The following is a 27,820-nucleotide window of genomic DNA, read 5'->3' on the forward strand; positions in this document are numbered from 1 at the left end:
CACATGCAAACCAAGGTCTCTCATTCAGAGAGGACAGTAAAGGATGCCTGTTAGTACCATGTCAGAGATCAAACCAAAAGGACATTTTAGAGACCAAAGAGGCAAACCCATAGGACCATTCTAAGACATGGTCACAGATCTGCTCTGCCAGGATAATTGGGAGGGGATGTATATTCCTTACCCACAGAACCACCAGCAGATAACTGACAGAACTCAAACAGGCCATCAAATACTGGACAGTCCTCACCAACATTGACTTGAAAGAAATAGACAAAAGGTTAGTTTCCACGATTTATTTCCTTTAGTTTTCATTTAGGTATTTATGAGCTGATGGAAAAACCAGAGAATTTGGATTTAGAAAGCTTGGGTTCTAGTTCAAGCTTTACTACTCACTAGCTGTGTGATTGAGACAAACTGTTTAACTCCTTTGAGCTTTCGGCCCATTATCTATAACAAGCAATAATGATATACACCTTACTCAACTGTAAAGATTAACAGAAATCTTATGTGGGAAAGAATTTAGAAGTACTTGGAAAATGTTGGTTCATTCCTTGAGGGAGAAAAATTTAGCCTCTTCTTCCAGCCCAAGTTTCTTCCCAGACCTCTCTCCAGCTGACCAACAAGAAGTGGAGGACCTAAATAACCATCATTCACCAAGCACTTACAATGTGCCAGGCACTGTGGTATATGCTTTAAATACCTTATCTCGTTTATCCTCATGCAATCTTCTGAGGTAGGATTTGGTCCCATTTCACAAATGAAGAAACAGGGTCAGAGAGGTGAACTGCTAGTAAATGGCAGAGGTAGTATTCAAAGCTTGGTATGTCCGATCAAAAAGCCTGTCAAGTACTTTAACATATACAACCTCATTTGATCTTCACAACAACCCCATGAACTGGACAAGACCGATATCAACCCCATTGTGCAGAGAACAAACAGATGTGGAGATGTCAAGTGGCTTGCCCCAGGTTGTCTAACAAGGCACAGGCAGAACCAGAAAGAGTTCCAGGTGTCTTGACTCCCACAGTGCAGTGCTCTTTCTATTATACCCACAAGTGACAACTGGAGTAAAAGTTATTTTGGGCCTCTAAAGGGGTAAGAGTACAAACTAGTACATAATGAGAAAATACATGCAAACAATAATGCAAATGAAATGAAAAAGACCGGAAGGGAAGCACACCTGGAGGTTGTAGACTCACAGAGCTACAGATGAAGCTTAATGGCTCCAAGTCTCCTCTCACAGAAAAGGAAACTACTAAGACATTGATGATACAGAGGAAGTCAGAGGCAGGAGTGACGTTAGATCCTTATTCTCTTGCCTCAGCCTTCCCACTACACCTTGCTTTTGCAAACAGGAATTCCCAAGCAGAGCAAGGAGTCGTCGTCCTAGGATGAGGAGGGTAGGAGAGCCCAGCTTGAAAAGTGGTAGTAACAAGCTGAAGCTCAAGGCTGATCGTGTGCTCTGCCAACACAGGTGCTCTGAGGGAGTGTGGACTGCATAAGGGGGTGAGCAGTGGGTGGCTCTCTCCCCTACTTTCCAGGTAAACACTAAGAAGCTGAGTCAATAGGAACTTTGGTCCCTGGGTGCCAGGCCACTTATCCTTTGGCAACTGATTTCTCCCTGTGTCTGCTTCCTCCTTCAGTGGGTTTGGCCTACCTGGGTTTCCAAAGCATTGATTGTATTCCCCTTTGGGATGTGGAACCTCCATAGGAAGGAAAGGGTGATTAGACATGAGAAAAAAACGTATTTTCCTTCAGGCCCCAAACCAACATGTGGCCCAAATGGCCAGCCCATTTATTCCTAGCTCAATGAGCTGTGTGATTATAGATAGGAAAAGGGAAAAAAGGGAGCACAGACTCTCGGGCTAAGCTGTGAGGCTGTGGGTTTTCCCTCTTCCCACCATAAAGACTTTTCTCATTCTTGGGCTGGCTTTCCACTGAAGGGGAGCAACATGGGGTGAGAGATGGAGCAGCAAAAAGTATACTGCATAAAGAAATGCATAGTGTTAATACTGACTTCAGGATAGTGCTTACCTGGTGGTGGTGGTAACCGGAGAAGGAGCAATAGGAAAGAAGGGGTGTGTGATCAAGGAAAGGTGCCCAGAGGGGCTTCAATTGTATCAATAATGTTTTCTTTCTTTGGCTGGGTAGTGGGTACATAGATGTTTATCATATTATTTTTTTATTATTATATTATATTTATATTTTTATATTATTTATCTAAAATATTTTATAATGTACTATTTTTAAAAAACTACTGTGCTCAGATTAAGGCAATTTCAAGTTTTATTCTCCATTCTACCATCATGTTGCTTTGTGATTCTTGCCGTGGGTAAGTCATTTCACCACCCTGGGTCTTAATTTATAAATCTATAAAATGGATGAGAATTTCTCAAACTTTTTACCACCAAAAACCCATATTATCATGTTTCCACCACGAATCCCATGTTTTGATAGATTATCTACCCCCAAAATTGCATTTATTCATGCACCCATTTGAATTAATTAAATGTTAGGTCAGAACTGATTAAAAGTCCTTAAAGTCTTCAAGTGACCACAAAGAGTATTCTGCCTTATCACAGGTATAATTTCCTAGGTTAGGTGTTAGTAGTATTTAAAAAAAAGAAAAAAAAAAAAAAAGCTCTTACATTCTCATTACTGTCTCTGCAGACACCTCAAGTTATAAAGCACTGCACTAAATGACATCTAAAGTCCTTTCCTGCTCCAACCCTCTAAACCCCTATGAATCAAGTCAAGACCATCATTCTTCTTGCCTCCATCTCCAGTGAGAGAAAATCTCAAACCTAATTTTTTAATGCACATCTTTACTGTGCTGGTTTCAGGAAAATTAGAGCAAACTAGGAACTGAAACTAATTCTTTGCCTTGACAGATTTACAAATAACAAAAATGATGTCATAATAGTAAAAGTTACTATTCATTGAGGATAGGTGCTTTGTGCACTTTATCTCACTTACATCCCCTAAAACAGCCTATTTCCCTTTTTAAAAAGGGAAAATGAGGCTCTGAATGGCTAGGAGAGTCACGATCACAGAGCTCTGTGGCAGAGGTGGGGGATTCAAACCAGGGTACCAATTCATTTTTTTGCTGCAATACCAAGCTGCTTCTCTAATGAGAGCCCTCTCGGCTGAGAGTGGAGCCTGATCCCTGACCTCAATGGGTTAAGGACTCCCGAAAGCCTTCAGAGCAAAAGAATAAACTTGTCTCACCTTGGAAGGAAATAAGACCCTGCCAATTCAAAGAGCAAACATCTCACCCAAAGAGGGCAGCAGCTCCTGGAGTTGAAGATGGCAAATAAAAACCTGATGCAGTAACTTCAAAAAAAAAAAAAGTCTTTGTGGTTCTGTCATCATTACCACTGCAAAGTTATTATAACTAATAAATAACTTTCTGCCTTGAGAATCAGACTACCTGTGGCCAGTAGCAAATAAACAAGTGGCAAAGATTTCCTGATATTTCAAGTTAAGCTGTCATAAACTAATCAAAACTTTCTGGACAATGCTGTTACATTGTTATTGTACAAGGACTTTCTTGGGTGCTGATAGATCATTTATAAAATAGCATAAGGGGGTTGGGCTCATTTATGCCGTTGCTCTCGCAGGGTTCAGACGTGCTGCCCACTGTACACCCTGTTGGTTTATCCCAAGCGGCCTCACAGCCGGCAGGATGGCGCATAAGCAGATCTACTACTCGGACAAGTACTCTGACAAGCATTACGAATACCAGCATGTGATGTTACCCAGAGAACTTTCCAAACAAGTACCCAAAACCCATCTAATATCTAAGGAAGAATGGAGGAGACTTGGTGCCCAGCAGAGTCTTGGCTGGGTTCATTACATGATTCATGACCCAGAACCACATATTCTTCTCTTTAGATGACCTCTTCCAAAAGATCAACAAAAATAAAGTGTATCTGGGAGTTGTCAATTAAATTGTTTTCAAATTTAATGTATATGTGTATATATGGTAGTACTCAGTGAATACTTGAAAAATGTACAAATCATTCATCCATACCTGTGCATGAGCTGTATTCTTCACAGCAACAGAGCTCAGTTAAATGCAACTGCAAGTAGGTTATTGTAAGACGTTAAGATACAGTTTGTTCTAGTGAGTTTTTCTCTTTAACATTAAAAGTTCCTGTTTGACTTTACCTATTAACTTTTGTTTAATAAAGTTTGTATGTTGCATTTAGAAAAAAAAAATAACATAAAGGAGAAGTCAGGTGTGATAGTTTCTTCCCAAATTTGAACAATTCTCCCTCTGCCAACCCCTCCAGCTAAAATAATCCCCACAATTCCTACAAACTGAGTGCATGGCTTCTGAGATAGGACCTCTCAGTTTCGAGACCCAAGCAGAGGGGTAGAATTCATCCTAAAGATCATCATCATCTACAGTTTGTCCTGAGTGGCCACTAAACTCTTAATTAATACAAAGTTAGAGCAATTACAATCGGGAGAGCCCCCAGAGATCTCACAGTCTAGCCCATCTTAGAAAGAAAAATCTGAGGGGAAGTGACTTGCCCAGTCAGAACTGGAACCTATGTCTCCTGTCTTCCCCTCTCAGGTCAGTGCTTTTTCTATTACAACAATGACAGTTTCTTGGGATAGTGCTGTGAACCTAACTGGGAAAAGTTCAACCTGTGCTCTTGACAGGGAAGAAGGAAAACCAGACTTGAAAAAATAGGAGCACTCTGGCTCCTTGAAAGGCAGGGGAAATCAGGTGTCAGTGGGATGGGAGGCACAAGGGAAGGCAGGGTAAGCCTCTCCAAATGAGCAGAGATCCCACTGGGGCTTGAAAGTAGGGAGGGAGCACAATGGACTTACATCTCTGCATCTGCTTGCTGTACTCAGACATGTTATCTGGGCGGATGGAGCGCAAGAATTTAATGTAGTCATCACTGTGGTACTTGGTCATCTCCTCAGCATTGGCTTTATGAGGACGCTGGAGGGAGAGGGGAGAAAGGGCATGTTATTCTTGACTACTGCCAGTCTTTACTTGGCCTGTTTTGAACACTTATTCTCTGCCCAGTACTAAGCTAGATGCTGTGAAGGATATTAAGAAATAATGAATTAGATTCAAGCCTCAAGAAATTTACAATCTACTTAAGAAAACAAGATTATCAAAGGAGATCTGGTATCAGAAAACCTAGGCTGCGGTTCAAGCTCTGTTGCTCAGTAAGTCATTATCTCTTGAGCCTCAATTTCCTCATTTAATAACATTATCTACCTCAAAGGGAAATTGTGAGAATTGGATGAGATTGTTAAATCACTTATTAAATTGTAAAGTGCCTTACAAATTATTACTTATTTTTGTTATTAAATATAACAATATATAATTATGGATCAAATTGCCCCAAGAGTTCAAGAGAAAATGTGACTAGTGACAACTGAAATAAATAGAAAATTCTTTATAAATAAATCATCACACCAACAATCCTGACATGATAGCTTCCTCCCCACTAAAACTTCTTTGACATGATACCCTCCTAGTCATCCTAACATTCTGACTAATCCTTCCCTCTTTTTCTTTAACTCTCTCCTCTTTTTCTCACCCCTTAAATGTAGGTGTTCTTCAAAGATGACTCTCTTCTTCTCTAATTACCAATACTTTATATTTTATAAAGCATTTTTACATCCACTGCTAGCATTGGTTGAGCTTACTCTGCCAGGCATTGTTCCAGGCACTTTATATGCTATCTCAGAAGATCCTCACAACAAATTTTTTTCACTGAAAAATGCCCTTTGTTTTTATTTTTAAATCTTTTTTAATGACATAAAATAAATTACACACTTTTAAAAGGTACACTTTGATAAGTTTTGACACTTACACACATGAAACCATCACCATAATCAAAATAATAAACATATTACCTCGAAAAGTTTACTTTTGACCTCTTCTATTCCTTTCTCCCTTCCACCCTCTCTACCCCTATTTTTCCCTGACCCCATCCCCAGCAATCACCGATCTAATTTTTGTCTCTACAGATTAGTTTATATTTTCTAGAATTTTATATAAATGAAATCATACAGTATGTACTCTTTTTTGTATGGCTTCATTCAGCACAATTATTTTCAGACTCATCTATGTTATTAAGTATAAAAATTTATTGCTGAACAATATTCCACTGTATGGATATAACACAACTTATTTAACAATATACCTGGTGACAGACATTTGGGTTCTTTCCAGTTTGGGACTAATTCAAATAAAGAGCTTCACAGCCATCATTGCTCAGGAGATAGAGTCCTCAATCTTTATATTTGCTTGGGAAGCCAGAATAATCTGGTCCCTCCACACTTCTCTAGCATCCCCTTAAATATTCTACCCTGTAGTCCAGGGAACACCAAATTCAAAACACTTATAAGGGGTAGGTAGTTTAGTTAATCTGGTGCTTAGAATACAAACACAAACAATACAATTAAATACAATTAAATATTACACAAACAATAACAATTAAAACAAAACAAAACAAAACAAAACAAAAAACTGGTGAGCAGTGGACAGCCATTGTACAGCTCTAGCTGATTACTGTCATGAGGGAATTTGGGCCCAGTGTTGCTACATTCTTTCTGATTTTAGAAGAGCCAGAAATGCAGATTTTTAGAGGATCAAATTTCATTATTTTTTCAAAGGCTGGCCACTAAATAATGTTCTTAAAAATACTTTGTGGGTTAAACAAAACACGTTTGAAGGGCTAAATATGGGTCATGCACTGTACCAATCTGCCAAGCACTGATTTACTTGCAACCCCCCAAGAGAATTCTTTTTCACCTTTAGGACTTTGCATATGCTATAGCCTAAAACACTGTTCTCTTCACACCCAGACTTTCACTTGGCTAATTTCTACTTAAACTTTTCAGGTTGCAATTGAAAAGTCATTTCCCCCAGAAAGCTGTCCTTGACCCCAGGGTCTCAGTTAAGTAACTCTCTGAAGTGCTCCCCTGAGAACCCTGTACTTCCCCTATCACCATACTTAATCAAACCTGTTAAAAATCGACCTGTTTGCTTGGTCTATTCTGGGAAGCCAGGAACAGATTTGTCTTATTCTAAGCATTCAGCTAGGTAACTGGTACTAAGTGGGTGTTCAATACATATCTGTTGCCCCAATAAATTAACTTCCACTTGGATTATTTTTGGTCTCCTAATTGGTCACATGTATTTCCAGCCTTATTCTCTTCCAATCATTTTCCTTACTGGCATCACAGAAATCTTAAATAGGAAATGCCCAATTCTAGAATTGATTGTGGTGATGAATGTATAACTCTGTGTATATACTATAAGCCAATGATTGTACATTTTAGATGGATTGTATGGTTTATGAATTTATCTTAATAAAACTGCTTTAAAAAAAAAGGTGAAGAAGAAAGAAATGCCCTCCTCTAAAATGTTCAATGGCAAAGACTCTAAACTCAATGACATGGCAATCAAGGAACTTTACAATGTCCCTTTCAATATAATTCCACCTGCCCTATTTCATAAATATTATATTCCAGAAAAACAGAACTCTTCCTCAACAAGACCAATAAGTCCTTCCCACCACGTCTTCCCTCATGCCCTTCCTACTATTTGAAATTTGGTCTTATCCCCAAACTCTGAATGATGTGGCCCAGCTCAAATGCCATCTTTTTTACAAAGTGAAAGCTAATCTTGCTGTTAAAACCCATCTTCATCCCAAGCTCAGCGTTCCAAGAAATATGATGCCACAGTAACAAATCACAAAAGAAAACAAGGCAGGGAGGCGGGGCAAGATGGCAGACTGGTGAGCTGTATGTGTTAGTTACTCCTCCAGGAAAGTAGGTAGAAAGCCAGGAACTGCGTGGACTGGACACCACAGAGCAATCTGACTTTGGGCATACTTCGTACAACACTCATGAAAATGGGGAACTGCTGAGATCAGCGAAATCTGTTAAGTTTTTGCAGCCAGGGGACCCACGCCCCTCCCTGCCAGGCTCAGTCCCGTGGGAGGAGGAGCAAGTCTCAGGAGCCATACGCCAATACCAAGGACTTGTGGGTCAGTGGCAGAGACAAACTGTGGCAGGACTGAACTGAAGGATTAGACTATTGCAGCAGCTTTAAAACTCCAGGATCACCAGGGAGATTTGATTGTTAGAGCCACCCCCACTCCCTGACTGCCCAGTAACATGCCCCATATACAGGGTGGGCAACACCAACTAACACGCAAGCTTGGTACACCAATTGGACCCCACAAGACTCACTCCCCCACTCACCAAAAAGGCTAAGCAGGGGAGAACTGGCTTGTGGAGAACAGGTGGCTCGTGGACGCCACCTGCTGGTTAGTTAGAGAAAGTGTACTTCACGAAGCTGTAGATCTGATAAATTAGAGATAAGGACTTCAATTGGTCTACAAATCCTAAAAGAACCCTATCAAGTTCAGCAAATGCCACGAGGCCAAAAACAACAGAAAATTCTAAAGCATATGAAAAAACCAGACGATATGGATAACCCAAGCCCAAGCACCCAAATCAAAAGTTCAGAAGAGACACAGCACCTAGAGCAGCTACTCAAAGAACTAAAGATGAACAATGAGACCATAGTACGGGATACAAAGGAAATCAAGAAGACCCTAGAAGAGCATAAAGAAGACATTGCAAGACTAAATAAAAAAATGGATGATCTTATGGAAATTAAAGAAACTGTTGACCAAATTAAAAAGATTCTGGACACTCATAGTACAAGACTAGAGGAAGCTGAACAACGAATCAGTGACCTGGAAGATGACAGAATGGAAAATGAAAGCATAAAAGAAAGAATGGGGAAAAAAATTGAAAAAATCGAAATGGACCTCAGGGATATGATAGATAATATGAAACGTCCGAATATAAGACTCATTGGTGTCCCAGAAGGGGAAGAAAAGGGTAAAGGTCTAGGAAGAGTATTCAAAGAAATTGTTGGGGAAAACTTCCCAAATCTTCTAAACAACATAAATACACAAATCATAAATGCCCAGCGAACTCCAAATAGAATAAATCCAAATAAACCCACTCCGAGACATATACTGATCACACTGTCAAACACAGAAGACAAGGAGCAAGTTCTGAAAGCAGCAAGAGAAAAGCAATTCACCACATACAAAGGAAACAGCATAAGACTAAGTAGTGACTACTCAGCAGCCACCATGGAGGCAAGAAGGCAGTGGCACGATATATTTAAAATTCTGAGTGAGAAAAATTTCCAGCCAAGAATACTTTATCCAGCAAAGCTCTCCTTCAAATTTGAGGGAGAGCTTAAATTTTTCACAAACAAACAAATCCTGAGAGAATTTGCTAACAAGAGACCTGCCCTACTGGAGATACTCAAGGGAGCCCTACAGACAGAGAAACAAAGAAAGGACAGAGAGACTTGGAGAAAGGTTCAGTACTAAAGAGATTCGGTATGGATACAATAAAGGATATTAATAGACAGAGGGGAAAAATATGACAAACATAAACCAAAGGATAAGATGGCTGATTCAAGAAATGCCTTCACGGTTATAACGTTGAATGTAAATGGATTAAACTCCCCAATTAAAAGATATAGATTCGCAGAATGGATCAAAAAAAAATGAACCATCAATATGTTGCATACAAGAGACTCATCTTAGACACAGGGACACAAAGAAACTGAAAGTGAAAGGATGGAAAAAAATATTTCATGCAAGCTACAGCCAAAAGAAAGCAGGTGTAGCAAAATATTAATCTCAGATAAAATAGACTTCAAATGCAGGGATGTTTTGAGAGACAAAGAAGGCCACTACATACTAATAAAAGGGGCAATTCAGCAAGAAGAAATAACAATCGTAAATGTCTATGCACCCAATCAAGGTGCCACAAAATACATGAGAGAAACACTGGCAAAACTAAAGGAAGCAATTGATGTTTCCACAATAATTGTGGGAGACTTCAACACATCACTCTCTCCTATAGATAGATCAACCAGACAGAAGACCAATGAGGAAATTGAAAACCTAAACAATCTGATAAATGAATTAGATTTAACAGACATATACAGGACATTACACCCCAAATCACCAGGATACACATACTTTTCTAGTGCTCATGGAACTTTCTCCAGAATAGATCATATGCTGGGACATAAAACAAGCCTCAATAAATTTAAAAAGATTGAAATTATTCAAAGCACATTCTCTGACCACAATGGAATACATTAGAAGTCAATAACCATCAGAGACTTAGAAAATTCACAAATACCTGGAGGTTAAACAACACACTCCTAAACAATCAGTGGGTTAAAGAAGAAATAGCAAGAGAAATTGCTAAATATATAGAGACGAATGAAAATGAGAACACAACATACCAAAACCTATGGGATGCAGCAAAAGCAGTGCTAAGGGGGAAATTTACAGCACTAAACGCATATATTAAAAAGGAAGAAAGAGCCAAAATCAAAGAACTAATGGATCAACTGAAGAAGCTAGAAAATGGACAGCAAACCAATCCTAAACCAAGTACAAGAAAAGAAATAACAAGGATTAAAGCAGAAATAAATGACATAGAGAACAAAAAAACAATAGAGAGGATAAATATCACCAAAAGTTGGTTCTTTGAGAAGATCAACAAGATTGACAAGCCCCTAGCTAGAATGACAAAATCAAAAAGACAGAAGACCCATATAAACAAAATAATGAATGAAAAAGGTGACATAACTGCAGATCCTGAAGAAATTAAAAAAATTATAAGAGGATACTATGAACAACTGTATGCCAACAAACTGGATAATGTAGAGGAAATGGACAATTTCCTGGAAACATATGAACAACCTAGACTGACCAGAGAAGAAATAGAAGACCTCAACCAACCCATCACAAGCAAAGAGATCCAATCAGTCATCAAAAATCTTCCCACAAATAAATGCCCAGGGCCAGATGGCTTCACAGGGGAATTCTACCAAACTTTCCAGAAAGAACTGACACCAATCTTACTCAAACTCTTTCAAAACATTGAAGAAAATGGAACACTACCTAACTCATTTTATGAAGCTAACATCAATCTAATACCAAAACCAGGCAAAGATGCTACAAGAAAGGAAAACTACCGGCCAATCTCCCTAATGAATATAGATGCAAAAATCCTCAACAAAATACTTGCAAATCGAATCCAAAGACACATTAAAAAAATCATACACCATGACCAAGTGGGGTTCATTCCAGGCATGCAAGGATGGTTCAACATAAGAAAATCAATCAATGTATTACAACACATTAAAAATTCGAAAGGGAAAAATCAAATGATCATCTCAATAGATGCTGAAAAGCATTTGACAAAATCCGACATCCGTTTTTGATAAAAACACTTCAAAAGGTAGGAATTGAAGGAAACTTCCTCAACATGATAAAGAGCATATATGAAAAACCCACAGCCAGCATAGTACTCAATGGTGAGAGACTGAAAGCTTTCCCTCTAAGATCAGGAACAAGACAAGGATGCCCGCTGTCACCACTGTTATTCAACATTGTGCTGGAAGTGCTAGCCAGGGCAATCCGGCAAGACAAAGAAATAAAAGGCATCCAAATTGGAAAAGAAGAAGTAAAACTGTCATTGTTTGCAGATGATATGATCTTATATCTAGAAAACCCTGAGAAATCGACGATACAGCTACTAGAGCTAATAAACAAATTTAGCAAAGTAGCAGGATACAAGATTAATGCACATAAGTCAGTAATGTTTCTATATGCTAGAAATGAACAAACTGAAGAGACACTCAAGAAAAAGATACCATTTTCAATAGCAACTAAAAAAATCAAGTACCTAGGAATAAACTTAACCAAAGATGTAAAAGACCTATACAAAGAAAACTACATAACTCTACTAAAAGAAATAGAAGGGGACCTTAAAAGATGGAGAAATATTCCATGTTCATGGATAGGAAGGCTAAATGTCATTAAGATGTCAATTCTACCCAAACTCATCTACAGATTCAATGCAATCCCAATCAAAATTCCAACAACCTACTTTGCAGACTTGGAAAAGCTAGTTATCAAATTTATTTGGAAAGGGAAGATGCCTCGAATTGCTAAAGACACTCTAAAAAAGAAAAAACGAAGTGGGAGGACTTACACTCCCTGACTTTGAAGCTTATTATAAAGCCACAGTTGCCAAAACAGCATGGTACTGGCACAAAGATAGACATATAGATCAATGGAATCGAATTGAGAATTCAGAGATAGACCCTCAGATCTATGGCCGACTGATCTTTGATAAGGCCCCCAAAGTCACTGAACTGAGTCATAATGCTCTTTTCAACAAATGGGGCTGGGAGAGTTGGATATCCATATCCAAAAGAATGAAAGAGGACCCCTACCTCACCCCCTACACAAAAATCAACTCAAAATGGACCAAAGATCTCAATATAAAAGAAAGTACCATAAAACTCCTAGAAGATAATGTAGGAAAACATCTTCAAGACCTTGTATTAGGTGGCCACTTCCTAGACTTTACACCCAAAGCACAAGCAACAAAAGAGAGAATAGATAAATGGGAACTCCTCAAGCTTAGAAGTTTCTGCACCTCAAAGGAATTTCTCAAAAGGTAAAGAGGCAGCCACTCAATGGGAAAAAATTTTGGAAACCATGTATCTGACAAAAGACTGATATCTTGCATATATAAAGAAATCCTACAACTCAATGACAATAGTACAGACGGCCCAATTATAAAATGGGCAAAAGATATGAAAAGACAGTTCTCTGAAGAGGAAATACAAATGGCCAAGAAACACATGAAAAAATGTTCAGCTTCACTAGCTGTTAGAGAGATGCAAATTAAGACCACAATGAGATACCATCTAACACCGCTTAGAATGGCTGCCATTAAACAAACAGGAAACTACAAATGCTGGAGGGGATGTGGAGAAATTGGAACTCTTATTCACTGTTGGTGGGACTGTATAATGGTTCAGCCACTCTGGAAGTCAGTCTGGCAGCTCCTTAGAAAACTAGATATAGAGTAACCATTCGACCCAGCGATTGCACTTCTCGGTATATACCCGGAAGATCGGAAAGCAGTGACACGAACAGATATCTGCACGCCAATGTTCATAACAGCATTATTCACAATTGCCAAAAGATGGAAACAACCCAAATGTCCTTCAACAGATGAGTGGATAAATAAAATGTGGTATATACACACGATGGAATACTACGCGGCAGTAAGAAGGTACGATCTCGTGAAACATATGACAACATGGATGAACCTTGAAGACATAATGCTAAGCGAAATAAGCCAGGCACAAAAAGAGAAATATTATATGCTACCACTAATGTGAACTTTGAAAAATATAAAACAAATGGCTTATAATGTAGAATGTAGGGGAACTAGCAATAGAGAGCAATTAAGGAAGGGGGAACAATAATCCAAGAAGAACAGATAAGCTATTTAATGTTCTGGGGATGCCCAGGAATGACTATGGTCTGTTAATTTCTGATGGATATAGTAGGAGCAAGTTCACAGAAATGTTGCTATATTAGGTAACTTTCTTGGGGTAAAGTAGGAACATGTTGGAAGTTAAGCAGTTATCTTAGGTTAGTTGTCTTTTTCTTACTCCCTTGTTATGGTCTCTTTAAAATGTTCTTTTATTGTATGTTTGTTTTCTTTTTAACTTTTTTTTCATACAGTTGATTTAAAAAAGAAGGGAAAGTTAAAAAAAAAAAAAAAAAAAAAAACCAAGGGGGAAAAAAAAAAGATGCAGTGCCCCCTTGAGGAGCCTGTGGAAAATGCAGGGGTATTCGCCTACCCCACCTCCATGGTTGCTAACATGACCACAGACATAGGGGACTGGTGGTTTGATGGGTTGAGCTCTCTACCACAGGTTTTACCCTTGGGAAGATGGTTGCTGCAAAGGAGAGGCTAGGCATCCCTATGGTTGTGCCTAAGAGCCTCCTCCCGAATGCCTCTTTGTTGCTCAGATGTGGCCCTGTCTCTCTAGCTAAGCCAACTTGAAAGGTGAAATCACTGCCCTCCCCACTACGTGGGATCAGACACCCAGGGGAGTGAATCTCCCTGGCAACGTGGAATACGACTCCCGGGGAGGAATGTAGACCCGGCATCGTGGGACGGAGAACATCTTCTTGACCAAAAGGGGGATGTGAAAGGAAATGAAATAAGCTTCAGTGGCAGAGAGAATCCAAAAGGAGCCAAGAGGTCACTCTGGTGGGCACTCTTACGCACACTTTAGACAACCCTTTTTAGGTTCTAAAGAATTGGGGTAGCTGGTGGTGGATACCTGAAACTATCAAACTACAACCCAGAACCCATGAATCTCGAAGACAGTTGTATAAAAATGTAGCTTATGAGGGGTGACAAGGGGATTGGGAAAGCTATAAGGACCACACTCCACTTTGTCTAGTTTATGGATGGATGTAGAAAAATAGGGGAAGGAAACAAACAGACAAAGGTACCCAGTGTTCTTTTTTACTTCAATTGCTCTTTTTCACTCTAATTATTATTCTTGTTATTCTTGTGTGTGTGCTAATGAAGGTGTCAGGGATTGATTTGGGTGATGAATGTACAACTATGTAATGGTACTGTGAACAATCGAAAGTACGATTTGTTTTGTATGACTGCGTGGTATATGAATATATCTCATAAAATGAAGATTAAAAAAAAAAAAAAAAAAAAAAGACATAATGCTGAGCAAAATAAGCCAGGCACAAAAAGAGAGATATTGTATGTTACCAGTAATGTGAATTCTGTGAAAAATGTACAATGTTTTATACTGTAGAATGTAGGGGACCTAGAGATACCAATTTGCGGTCGCAGTTGATTCGTCTGGGGGGGGGGTGGCGGCCGGTTGCTAAATCCTAGGCTCCCAGGATTGCTCGGAGGGTACCGGCGGCGGGGGCTCTTTCCCAGAGGCGAGGGCGAGGCGGGGGACTTGGCCAGGTCCCTGGCGGGGTGGCGTGCAAAGTATGGAGGGCGGCGAGAAAGGAACAGGCGGGACACGTTTCTTTTTAGGGTGAAGAAACCAAGAGAGTTTATTAGGGGAGAGTACAAGCTTATATCGGGCGTTTAGAGGGCGGGGTAGCTGTAGAGGTTAAAGGCTTGGATTGGTTCTGAGAGGGCGCGGAGGTTGATTGAAAAGGGGCGAGAGTTGCTCCGGTAACGGTGTCTGGCAACAATGTATGCGCACTGGTGGTAATGGGAGTTGCACTGGCAACGGGGAGTGTCCGGGCAAGATAAGGGGGTGGGGAAAAGGCGGTTCCCTCCGGCAAGCCTCCCCTAACAGTGGTATTTTGGGTGAGGAAATGGGGCCTGCCTCCGGCCTCACTTTCCCAGGCCCGGGGGGCTGCGGAGGGCGCTGTCGCCCGTGCCCACCACCCTCCCCAGGGGCTGATCAGGTCCCCCAGCCCAGGCCCGCCAAGTTGAAGCGCGTAATCAGTGTCCCGCATTTCCCCCTTCTTTTCTAATTAAAGGAAGAAGCTTACCGGAGAGGCCCGCTAAGGGATGAGGGAAGGGGGAGGCCGGGGAGGGGAAAAAGGGGTTGACGGTGGCTCAGCGAGGCTGGAGCTCAGCGTTGGTGTGGCGCCCGGGCGCTCGACAGGGGCCTTGCTGCTTGCGGGATGGACGAGGGTGGGGGGTTTAAAGTTGGAGGTTCAGAGAAGCTGGAGCTCGAGGTTGGTGCGATGTTCAGACGATCGAGAAGGGCCTCACGGTCGGCGGGTTGACCGGTGGCGGTGAGGTCGCGGAGGGTTGGTTGTCATCTCGGAGTAGGGAGCGTCAGAGGTGGCGAGTCGCTGGTACTGGACTTGCACGAACGAGGAGAAAATAGCATCCGTTTGTTTCCTTACAAGCTGGACAATTCTTTCGAGCGCAGGTTTCTTCGACTCTGGAGACAAAGGTGGCGAAAGGCTTACTCAGCTCCTGGAAGAGCTTGGTGAATTTATTAGGCCGACAGGCAGAGCAGTTGGCAAACGCTCGTAAGGCGATTCCCCAAAGGATAGGCCAAAAGGTGGCAGGTGCATTAATATAGGCAGATGCATTTATAAACGCTCCCGTGCCTAGATAGGCTTCGGGGTGATGATAGACTCCAGTGGCTGCGTCTTGCTCACTTTGCTTAGTTGCTTCCGCCTGGAAGTGAGCACGCCAATCAACAAACTGGCCGGGGTTAAGAATGGAACGGGCAAGCGAGGCCCAGTCTTGGGGGAGGCAAAAGTCCATGGCGAGATCCTGCAGTATTTGGGAAGCGTATGGGCTACCTAACCCGTCCTCCTTGACGGCCCTGCGAAGCTGCTTAATAGTATCAGAGTCAATGGGATACCAGTTATACGGTTTCTGTGGTGTGGGGGTAAGGTTAAGAGGAAAGCAGTGAAAAGCACGAGAGAAAGGAGGACGCGCTTGCAGAGGGCTTGGCGCGGGAGTGGGGGTAGGGGGAGCGTCGCCCCAAGGGTTGCCTTGAGGTGTAGAAGGCAGCCAGGGGTTGTTAGTCGGCAGGGGGGGAGGAGCGGCGGCAGCTGCCGGCAGTGGCTCCAAGGGGGAGCTCGCCGGAGGGGGAGGCGGAAGTGGGAGGCCCCAAGCGTCGCAAGATGGCGGCGCGGTAGGCATGGTTAAGACACAAGATGGCGGACTAGCTCCGCCCTGTGAAAGGGCGGGGTAAAGCGCATGCGGTTTCCGGCCCAGCTTAGGGCTGACGTCATCGCCGGAGCACTTCCTCCCCTCGATGGAAGAAGAAGGAGGAGGAGGATGTTCGCCATCTTGGCGAGGCTCAGTGTTATTTTGTTTTTTGGGAGTCACTTCGAGCGCGTTGTTAATCTGCTCGACTAAGGACTCTGTGTCCGAATCGTGGTCTACATTAGTATCGCTGTCTGAATCTGTTGACTGGGTTGATAGGGCCTCCTTGGATTTAATGGGGCCTCGATCAGGGGGGAGGGAGCCTTGAAGGCAGGAGCGGACGGTTATTAAGGTGGGGAGCAAGCCGGGAGGGAAGCGCTTGTTCTCATGTTCCATGGCGTTGGTGACCCGATCAATAAGGCGATCATAAGTAACAGGGTCCCAAAGATGGCAAGTGGTGAGCCATGGGTTAAAGGGCAGCAGGAGGTCCCAGTATACTTGCAGCTGCCGGACAGACACCTTACAGCGATGTGTGTCTAGACCAGCCAGAGCACGAACTTGGGGTGCTTGGCGTGCAGATAGACGATTACCCATAGCGGAGTGAGAAAAGAAAAAGGGGGGTTGATTATTGAGTAAAGAAAATGAGGTAAACTGTGGTCGCGAGGCCGAGGAGACGGCGAGAATAGAAGGCAGGAGCTTCTAGTAGCGAGAGCAGTTTGGGGGGGGGCGGTCGCAAAGAGGCACACCGCGCGAAACAAAGAAACAAAGACACAAAGGACCACAGCAAAGTAATGGAGGGGAAGAGGGAAAGCTACTGGAGGAAGAGTGTTAGAAGGAATGGGGGGACATAGGAAGAGAAGACGAAAGGTAGTCGGGGGTAAGAGTTAGGTTAACGCGGGAAAGGAAGAGCGGCCCGGGCGCAGAGCGGCGTGGGAGAGGCGGCTCCGGACATGGAGCGGCGAGGGAGAGGCGGCTCCGCGGGGCGGCGAGGGAGAGGTGGCCCTTACTTTGCAGGCGAGGAGAAGGGGAGCTGGAGAGGCGTCCGGGCGAGCGGGTGGGTTTTACTGGACCGCTGCGTGGAGAGGACTTTTAATTCCAGGGGCCCCACGTTGGGCGCCAGTTGCGGTCGCAGTTGATTCGTCTGGGGGGGGGGTGGTGGCGGCCGGTTGCTAAATCCTAGGCTCCCAGGATTGCTCGGAGGTAACCGGTGGCGGGGGGCTCTTTCCCGGAGGCGAGGGCGAGGCGGGGGACTCGGCCAGGTCCCCGGCGGGTGGCGTGCAAAGTATGGAGGGCGGCGAGAAAGGAACAGGCGGGACACAACGTTATTCTTTTAGGGTGAAGAAACCAAGAGAGTTTATTAGGGGAGAGTACAAGCTATATCGGGCGTTTAGAGGGGCGGGGTAGCTGTAGAGGTTAAAGGCTTGGATTGGGTTCTGAGAGGGCGCGGAGGTTGATTGAAAAAGGGCGAGAGTTGCTCCGGTACCGGTGTCTGGCAACAATGTATGCGCACTGGTGGTAATGGGAGTTGCACTGGCAACGGGGGAGTGTCCCGGGCAAGATAAGAGGGGGTGGGGAAAAGGCGGTTCCTCCGGCAAGCCTCCCCTAACAGTGGTATTTTGGGTGAGGAAATGGGGCCTGCCTCCGGCCTCACTTTCCCAGGCCCGGGGGGCTGCGGAGGGCGCTGTCGCCCGTGCCCACCACCCTCCCCAGGGGCTGATCAGGTCCCCCAGCCCAGGCCCGCCAAGTTGAAGCACGTAATCAGTGTCCCGCACCAATTAGTTGAGGGGGAATGATAATCTAATAAGAACAGATAAACTATGGAGGGTAATCTCAATGTTATGGGAATGCTCAGGAATGATTATGGTTTGTAAACTTTCTTGGATATAGGAAGATCATGTTGGAAGCAATAGAGTTATTTTAGGGTTTTTTTTTCTCTTATTCCTTTGTTTTCTTAGGGGTTGTTAATTTTCTTGGGGTATGGTAGGAACATGTTGGAAGCAATGTAGTTATTTTAGATTATTTGTTTTTCTTACTCCTCTGTTTGGACATGGTTTACTAATTTTCTTGGGGTATGGTAGGAACATATTGGAAGCAAAGTAGTTATTTTAGGTTATTTGTTTTCCTTAATCCATTGCTTTGTTTGAAATGTTGTGGGGTTTTTTTGGTTGTTGTTTGCCTGTTTGTTTTTAATTTTTTGATAAACAAAAGTTAAAAAATTGAAAAAAAAATCAGTAGAAAAATGGGAGCAAAAACTAAATGACAAATAGGGTGGGATGGGGGGATGGTTTGGGTATTCTCTTTTCACTTTTATTTTTTATTCTTATTCTGATTCTTTCTGATGTAAGGAAAATGTTCAGAAATAGATTGTGGTGATGAACGCATAACTATATGATCATACTGTGAACAGTTGATTGTATACCATGGATGACTGTATGGTTTCTGAATATATATCAATAAAACTGAATTAAAAAAAAAAATGTACCAAAGATCTCAATATAAAAGAAAGTACCATAAAACTCCTAGAAGATAATGTAGGAAAACATCTTCAAGACCTTGTATTAGGCGGCCACTTCCTAGACTTTACACCCAAAGCACAAGCAACAAAAGAGAGAATAGATAAATGGGAACTCCTCAAGCTTAGAAGTTTCTGCACCTCAAAGGAATTTCTCAAAAGGTAAAGAGGCAGCCAACTCAATGGGAAAAAATTTTGGAAACCATGTATCTGACAAAGACTGATATCTTGCATATATAAAGAAATCCTACAACTCAATGACAATAGTACAGACGGCCCAATTATCAAATGGGCAAAAGAGATGAAAGACAGTTCTCTGAAGAGGAAATACAAATGGCCAAGAAACACATGAAAAATGTTCAGCTTCACTAGCTATTAGAGAGATGCAAATTAAGACCACAGTGAGATACCATCTAACACCGATTAGAATGGCTGCCATTAAACAAACAGGAAACTACAAATGCTGGAGGGGATGTGGAGAAATTGGAACTCTTATTCATTGTTGGTGGGACTGTATAATGGTTCAGCCACTCTGGAAGTCAGTCTGGCAGTTCCTTAGAAAACTAGATATAGAGTTACCATTCGATCCAGCGATTGCACTTCTCGGTATATACCCGGAAGATCGGAAAGCAGTGACACGAACAGATATCTGCACGCCAATGTTCATAGCAGCATTATTCACAATTGCCAAGAGATGGAAACAACCCAAATGTCCTTCAACAGATGAGTGGATAAAAAAATGTGGTATATACACACATGGAATACTACGCGGCAGTAAGAAGGAACGATCTCGTGAAACAATGACAACATGGATGAACCTTGAAGACATAATGCTGAGCGAATAAGCCAGGCACAAAAAGAGAAATATTATATGCTACCACTAATGTGAACTTTGAAAAATGTAAAACAAATGGTTTATAATGTAGAATGTAGGGGAACTAGCAATAGAGAGCAATTAAGGAAGGGGGAACAATAATCCAAGAAGAACAGATAAGCTATTTAACGTTCTGGGGATGCCCAGGAATGACTATGGTCTGTTAATTTCTGATGGATATAGTAGTTGCAATTTCACAGAAATGTTGCTATATTAGGTAACTTTCTTGGGGTAAAGTAGGAACATGTTGGAAGTTAAGCAGTTATCTTAGGTTAGTTGTCTTTTTCTTACTCCCTTGTTATGGTCTCTTTGAAATGTTCTTTTATTGTATGTTCGTTTTCTTTTTAACTTTTTTTTCATACAGTTGATTTAAAAAAGAAGGGAAAGTTAAAAAAAAAACAAAAAGAAAAAAAAGGAAAATAAAAGATGTATTGCCCCCTTGAGGAGCCTGTGGAGAATGCAGGGGTATTCGCCTACCCCACCTCGATGGTTGCTAACATGACCACAGGCATAGGGGACTGGTGGTTTGATGGGTTGAGCCCTCTACCACAGGTTTTACCCTTGGGAAGACGGTTGCTGCAAAGGAGAGGCTAGGCCTCCCTATGGTTGTGCCTAAGAGCCTCCTCCTGAATGCCTCTTTGTTGCTCAGATGTGGCCCTCTCTCTCTGGCTAAGCCAACTTGAAAGGTGAAATCACTGCCCTCCCCTGTATGTGGGATCAGACACCCAGGGGAGTGAATCTCCCTGGGAACGTGGAATATGACTCCCGGGGAGGAATGTAGACCCGGCATCGTGGGACGGAGAACATCTTCTTGACCAAAAGGGGGATGTGAAAGGAAATGAAATAAGCTTCAGTGGCAGAGAGATTCCAAAAGGAGCCGAGAGGTCACTCTGGTGGGCACTCTTATGCACATTTTAGACAACCCTTTTTAGGTTCTAACGAATTGGGGTAGCTGGTGGTGGATACCTGAAACTATCAAACTACAACCCAGAACCCATGAATCTCGAAGACAGTTGTATAAAAATGTAGCTTATGAGGGGTGACAATGGGATTGGGAAAGCTATAAGGACCACACTCCACTTTGTCTAGTTTATGGATGGATGAGTAGAAAATAGGGGAAGGAAACAAACAGACAAGGTACCCAGTGTTCTTTTTTACTTCAATTGCTCTTTTTCACTCTAATTATTATTCTTGTTATTTTTGTGTGTGTGCTAATGAAGGTGTCAGGGATTGATTTGGGTGATGAATGTACCACTATGTAATGGTACTGTAAACAATCGAAAGTACGATTTGTTCTGTATGACTGCGTGGTATGTGAATATATCTCAATAAAATGAAGATTAAAAAAAAAAAAAAAGAAAACAAGGCACCAGGAATGAGAGTCCACAGAAATAACTTATAGAAGAGTTAGATCTACAGAGTCTTTAGATATATGTTTAAATAAAAAAGAAATGTATTTCTATAAAGCAGTAAACAATTAAAAAATAAAGTTGAAAATAGAAGCAATTTCCAATAGCATTAAAAATGATATACATGGGGAAATCTAATAGAAGATGTGCATGACCTTTATGGAGAAAATGATAAAACCTTATTGGTAGAATAGAGTTCTGGGAAGACCAAGTGGATGCGGCAGAGCAGGATTCTCCTCTGTAAAAGAAACTAGAGAGGGGCCAGAGGATGCCCAGGACCGCGGTTTCAGGGTGGGAGCAGCAGCTTTTCACTCCCATGCACTCACCTCAACAATTAACTGGGGAGATACTCCTCCACAGCCACATAGCTGGGAGCTCCCATGAGGGAACCCAGGAGGCGGCACACAAGTACTGACTGCATTTATTCTCCCCCCACAAAAGTCCGGGGGAGGGGGGCAGAGTGCACAGGCAAGAAGGCGATAGGAGAGGGAACCACACAGAAACACCAGGAGCCCCTCCCACACCTCAGAGGCTCACAGGCGCACAGCACGCAGGGAGCGGGGCACGTTTGAGCTGGAGGGTGCGCTTGAGCAGACTCCCTGCTGAACTACACAGGGCATACATTGCACCCCAAGGGCAGGCAGTCCCCAGTGCACATTGAGAACTGGTGCACTGATTGGATCCCCACCCAGTTTGGACTCCACCCAGCGCACAGGAGAATTTTGGGGAAGGCAGGCTGGTAGGATACAGAAACTAACTCAAGCAAGCTGCAGCTCTGCCAAATTATACATAAATCACTAATAATCTGCATTTCCCAAAATAATCTTACCAATATAAGCAAATGCCCTGAAGCCAACAAAAAAATCACAAAGCACCTGAAGAACTAAGATATGGTAAAGCCAAATGAACAAATTAAAAATCCAGAATAGACACAAAATTTGAAGCAATTAATTAAAGAAGTACACACAACTCTCCAAAGCAACTTCGACAAGATGGCTAAAGACGTAAAGGACATCAAGAAGATTCTAGAAGAGCATAACGAAGAATTTTAAAGAGTAAAAAAATAGATCTTATGAAAACAAAAGATACTGTTGATAAAATTTAAAATATACTAGAGACACACAACAGAAGATTTGAAGAGGCAGAAGAAAGGATAAGTGAACTAAAGGACAAAGCAAATGAATGTGAACACACAGAAGAACAAATGGTGAAAAAAAATCGAAAAACTTGAAATTGATCTCAGAGAAATGATGGACAACACAAAGTGCACAAACATAAGAATCACTGATGTCCCAGAAGGAGAAAAGAAGAATAAAGGGCTAGGAAGAGTGTCTCAAGACATAGTTCGTGAAAACTTCCCAACCCTTCTAAATGACATACATATGCAAATCAAAGATGCCCAACGAACTCCAAATAGAATAAATCCAAATAAATCCACTCTGAGACATACTGATAAGACTGTCAAATACTGAAGAGAAGGAAAAAGTTCTAGAAGCAGCAAGAGAGAAGTGATTCACCACATATAAGAGAAACAACATAAGACTAGGTACTGACAGCTCAGCGGGCATCATGGAGGTGAGAAGGCAATGGAATAACATATTTAAGATTCTGAAAAAGAAAACATGCCAGTCAAGAATTCTTTATCCAGCAATACTCTCCTTCAAAATTGTGGGAGAACTTAAAATTTTCACAAACAAATGCTGAGAGACTTTGTTAACAAGAGACCTGCCCTGCAAGAAATACTAAAGGAAACTCTACCGGCTGAGAAAAAAAGAAAGGAGAGGTCTGGAGAAGGGCACAGAACTGAAGAGTATTAGTAAGGGTAACCTAAAGGAAAAAAAGAAAGAGAGGGAAAAAAATAGATCTGACTACTAAAAACCAAAGAATAAGATGACTGGTTCAAGAACTCCCTTCACAGTAACAACTTTGAATGAGAATGGATTTAACTCTCCAATTAAAAGATACAGACTGGTAGAATGGATTAAAAAGTGTGACCCATTGATATGCTGTTTATAAGAGACTCATCTTAGACCCTGCAACACAGAGAAACTGAAAGTGAAAGGATGGGAAAATATATTCTATGCAAGCTGCAACCAAAAGAAAGCAGGGATAGCTATACTAATATCAGACAAAATAGACTTTAAATGCAAAGAGGTCATAAGAGACAAGGAAGGACACTATATATTAATAAAAGGGATAATTCACCAAGAAGAAATAACAATCATAAATGTTTATGCACCCAATCAAGGAGCTCCAAAGTACATGAGACAACCATTGGCTAAACTGAAGGGAACAACAAGCATTTCTACAATAATAGTGGGAGACTTCAATATATCACTCTCTTCTATAGATAGAACAACTCAACAGAGGACCAATAAGGAAACTGAGAACCTAAACAATATGATAAATGAATTAACCTTAACAGACAGATATAGATCATTACATCCCATAGTACCAGCATATACATTCTTCTCTAGTGCTCATGGAACGTTCTCCAGGATAATTCATATGCTGGGGCACAAAACAAGTCTTAACAATTTTAAGAAGATTGAAATTATTCAAAGCACATTCTCTGACAATAATGGAATGCAACTAGAAATCAACAACCACCAAAGAACCAGATCTTTCACAAATATATAGAGGTTAAACAACACTCCAACCAGTGGGTCAAAGAATAAATTGCAAGAGAAATAGGTAAATATCTAGAGATGAATGAAAATGAGAACACAACATATCAAAACCTATGGGATGCAGAGAAGGCAGTGCTGAGAGGGAAATTTAGAGCTCTAAATGCATACATCAAAAAGCAAGAAAGAGCTAAAACCAAAGATTTAACTGATAGCTAGAGAATGATCGCAAACTAACCCTAAAGCAAGTAAAAGAAATAGAAAAGATTAAAACAGAAAAACATCAGCTGGAGAACAAAAAAACAAAACAATAGAAAGAATAAATAAAACCATAAATTGGTTCTTTGAGAAGATCAACAAGATTGACAGACCCTTAGCTAGACTGACAAAGTCAAAAAGAGAGAAGACCCAAAGATCAGAAATGAGAGTAGGACAATTATTACAGGTCCCAAAGAAATAAAAAAAGTCGTAAGAGGATACTATGAATAACTGTATGCCAACAAGCCAGACAATTTAGAAGAAATGGACAAATTCCTGGAAACACATGAACAACCTAGACTGACCCAAGAAGAAATAGAAAGCCTCAACAAACCAATCACAAGCAAAGAGATCCAATCAGTCATCAAAAATCTACCTACAAATAAAAGCCCAGGGCCACAAGCCATCACAGGGGAATTTTATCGAACTTTCCAAAAAGAATTGACACCATTCCTGCTCAAACTCTTTCAAAAAACTGAAGAAAAAAGGACACTACCTGACCCATTTTATGAAGCTAATACCACAATAAGATAAAGATACCACAAAAAAGGAAAACTATAGGCCAATCTCCCTAATGAATCCAGATGCAAAACTTCTCAACAAAATACTCGCAAATCGAATCCAAAGGCACATTAAAAGAATTATATACCACGATGAAGTGGGGTTCATTCCTGGCATGTAAGGGTGGTTCAACATAAGAAAAATCAATCAATGTAATATAACACATTAACAAATCAAAAGGGATGAATTTATTTGCAGAGTTGGGCTTAGAGAGAGGAAGTCCAAATATCAACATAAAAGAGGTTCTCTGGAGGTGACTCCTAGGCATAATTATAGGTGGGCTTAGCCTCCCCTTTACAATCATATGTTTCACAAGAGCAGGCCTCAAGATCAAGGGCTTCTCTCTCCATTTTGATGTGCTGGTTGAAGATGGAATCCATTAAGGAGGAAAGCCTAGGTTTCCAGTAGCCTGTGTGCCAGACTAAAAGTGGCACTGTAAAAACCTCCAAAACATCTGCTGCATACTCCCCTAAAAATCAAGTTAGCTTGGAGTCTGACATTTCTCAATGATGATGGGACTATAAAGAGATGATGTAGCTCAACGTGATTCCTAGATAGAAGCTGGTTATTTGGTACCATGCAACTGACAAAGGACTCCATATAAATCAAGAAAATGAGAAACGGATATAATAGGCAGTTCACAGATGAGGATCCCTGAGTAGTCACTCACAAGAAGAGATCCTTACTAGTAATTTAGAGAATTGTGCATTAAAACACTGAGATACCATTTCACTGCCAATCAATGGGCAAAAGTTAAAAAAAAAAAAAATGCCTGACACTTCCACATGTTGCTGGGCCTGGAGCTCTGGGCTTCTCATACTTTGCTGATAATAGTATAAATTTGTATTATTTCTTTGGAGAGTTGTTAACATCTAGTTTATGGAAGATGCTGTGCCAGTTTGAATGTATTGCGTTCCCCAAACGCCATTATCTTTGATGTAGTCTTGTGGGGCAGACATTTTGGTGCTGATTAGATTTGCTTGGAATGTGCCCCACCCAGCTGTGGGTGATGAATCTGATGAGATACTCCCATGGAGGCATGGTCCCACCCATTCAGAGTGGACCTTGATCAGTGGAGCCATATAAGTGAGCTGACTCAAAGAGAAGGAACTCAGTGCAGCTGTGAGTGATGTTTTGAAGAGGAGCAAGCTTGCTAGAGAGTAATGTCCTGGGAGAAAGCCATTTTGAAACCAGAACTTTGGAGCAGATGCCAGCTACGTGCCTTCCCAGCTAACAGAGGTTTTCTGGACGCCATTGGCCATCCTCCAGTGAAGGTACCCGATTACTGATGTGTTACCTTGGACACTTTATGGCCTTAAGACTGTAACTGTGTAGCCAAATAAACCCCCTTTTTATAAAAGCCAATCCGTCTCTGGTGTTTTGCATTCCACAGCATTAGCAAGCTAGAACAGCCTGATCCAACTTTATATTCCTTCCACCATTATCCCACACTCTTAATATCCATTCCCACACATATTCCCCTGGTTTTTGTCTGTATAAGTTGGAAAACTCATACAGTTCTTTTGGAGTATAGTGTACTTCCTCATGGGTCACACTTTGTACCTCACCCTTTGGGGCTTGCTGGGACTTGAGCCTAGTTATAGGTCTTGAAGCAAAAACTGGTGTTGGGGGTGAGTCATGAAAAGAGTTAGAATTATCTCTCAAGCCATTCACCTCAGAACATTCTGTTGCATTTTCATCTCTTAAAACAGGATTAATCTCTCCAGACAAAGGAGTGAGGGCTGCTTCCTCAGGGGAGGTGATTACAGGATTAGCAGGCACTGAAGGGTTAATCTCCTTAGATGGGGGTTGGGTGGCAGGCTCCTTAGGGCAGACTGGAGGTAGGGAAGCTGTTTCCCCAGGACAGCCCTCTACAGGTAAATCTAACAATGACCTAGCAGAATCCAGGGTTCCAATGTCCTCACTGCCATTATTATCAATCCATATGTCCCCATCCCAAGTTTCTGGATCCCATTCTTTTCCAATCAATGCCTTTACTTTAACAGCAGACACCCTGAGAGGTTGAGATTTTAGTTCACGTTGTAAATTTGCTACTCGCACAATGAGAAACTGCATCTGGTTTTCAGAAACTTCCAGTCCGCAGGCACAGGAAATAAGATTTTCTTTCAGGGCACACATGGAAACCTTTACATCTGTCATACAGCATTTAAGTTTTGAATTTGAAGCCTTTAGCTCATCCCTTTCTCTTACAACTTTATCCAAACTATCTAAGAGCAGCCAGCCAACATCATTATACCTCTTAATACTGCAAAACTCCGTGAAAGTGTAGAAAACACTGTCACCCAGAGCCTTGCTTCATACTAGAGTATGATTAGGAGAATCAAATGGTGCTATTTTGTGTATTTCCTTTGCCAACTCATGCCATGGACTGTCAGTGCCCTCTTGATTATTGGAAATAGAGTCATTAGTGCCTCTGAATCTAATCAGAGTAGAAAACAAATTGTAAAAGCCCATTTTAAGATTCTCAAGAACCACTCCGGTACCAAGTTGTATTAGTTAGGGTTCTCTAGGGAAACAGAATCAATGAGAGGTGTCTCTGATTATCAAATTGTAAAAGTGACTCACGCAACTGTGGGTATGCACAAGCCCAAATTCTGTAGAGCCGTCAACAAACTGTCAACTCCAAGGAAGATGTCCGATGAACTCCTCAGGAAACGAACCAGCAACTTCGACGAACTCCTCAGGAAATGAACTGGGATCGTCGACGAACGTGTCCGATGAACTCCTCAGGAAATGAACTGGCAACTTCGACAAACTCCTCAGGAAATGCTTCACTGGGAAGCCGAAAGAAGTGAAGGTCCTCTATCTGTCTTGCTTATAAGTCTTCAACTGATTAATTGCATTAAATCCAGCCAATTGCATTCTCTCATTGTGGAAGGCACGCCCTTTGATGAGTCATCAGTCACAGCTGCAGTCAATTGAGTGATGATTTAATAAACCAGCCTGTTGGTTTATTAACCAGCCTCAAACGTCCTCACAG

General features: G+C 41.7%; 2 protein-coding genes across 3 annotated transcripts in view; one reads left to right on the forward strand and one right to left on the reverse strand.

Annotated features, from left to right (window-relative positions):
* The window catches only part of HDAC1 (histone deacetylase 1), a 74,547-nt gene that overhangs the window by 8,583 nt on the left and 38,144 nt on the right, over positions 1 to 27,820 (reverse strand). For both annotated transcript variants that reach the window (XM_037827847.1, XM_037827846.1), the window contains exons 3-4: positions 4,843 to 4,960; positions 182 to 256 (exon numbers count right to left, since the gene is read on the reverse strand). In XM_037827847.1, the coding sequence (XP_037683775.1) occupies positions 182 to 256; positions 4,843 to 4,960 (193 nt within the window). The remainder of the gene's footprint in view (positions 1 to 181; positions 257 to 4,842; positions 4,961 to 27,820) is intronic.
* On the forward strand, positions 3,602 to 3,898 carry LOC119527630 (cyclin-dependent kinases regulatory subunit 2-like). Its single transcript, XM_037827851.1, has one exon. It carries the CDS (start codon positions 3,686 to 3,688, stop codon positions 3,896 to 3,898), a length of 213 nt encoding a protein of 70 aa, XP_037683779.1. The 5' UTR covers positions 3,602 to 3,685.

The sequence above is a fragment of the Choloepus didactylus genome, chromosome 2 (assembly GCF_015220235.1).
Source record: "Choloepus didactylus isolate mChoDid1 chromosome 2, mChoDid1.pri, whole genome shotgun sequence".
Lineage (NCBI taxonomy): Eukaryota > Metazoa > Chordata > Mammalia > Pilosa > Megalonychidae > Choloepus > Choloepus didactylus.

Bases quoted from the DNA above. Each gene is read 5' to 3' on its own strand.
- LOC119527630 (XM_037827851.1), top strand. From the start codon at position 3,686: ATGGCGCATAAGCAGATCTACTACTCGGACAAGTACTCTGACAAGCAT.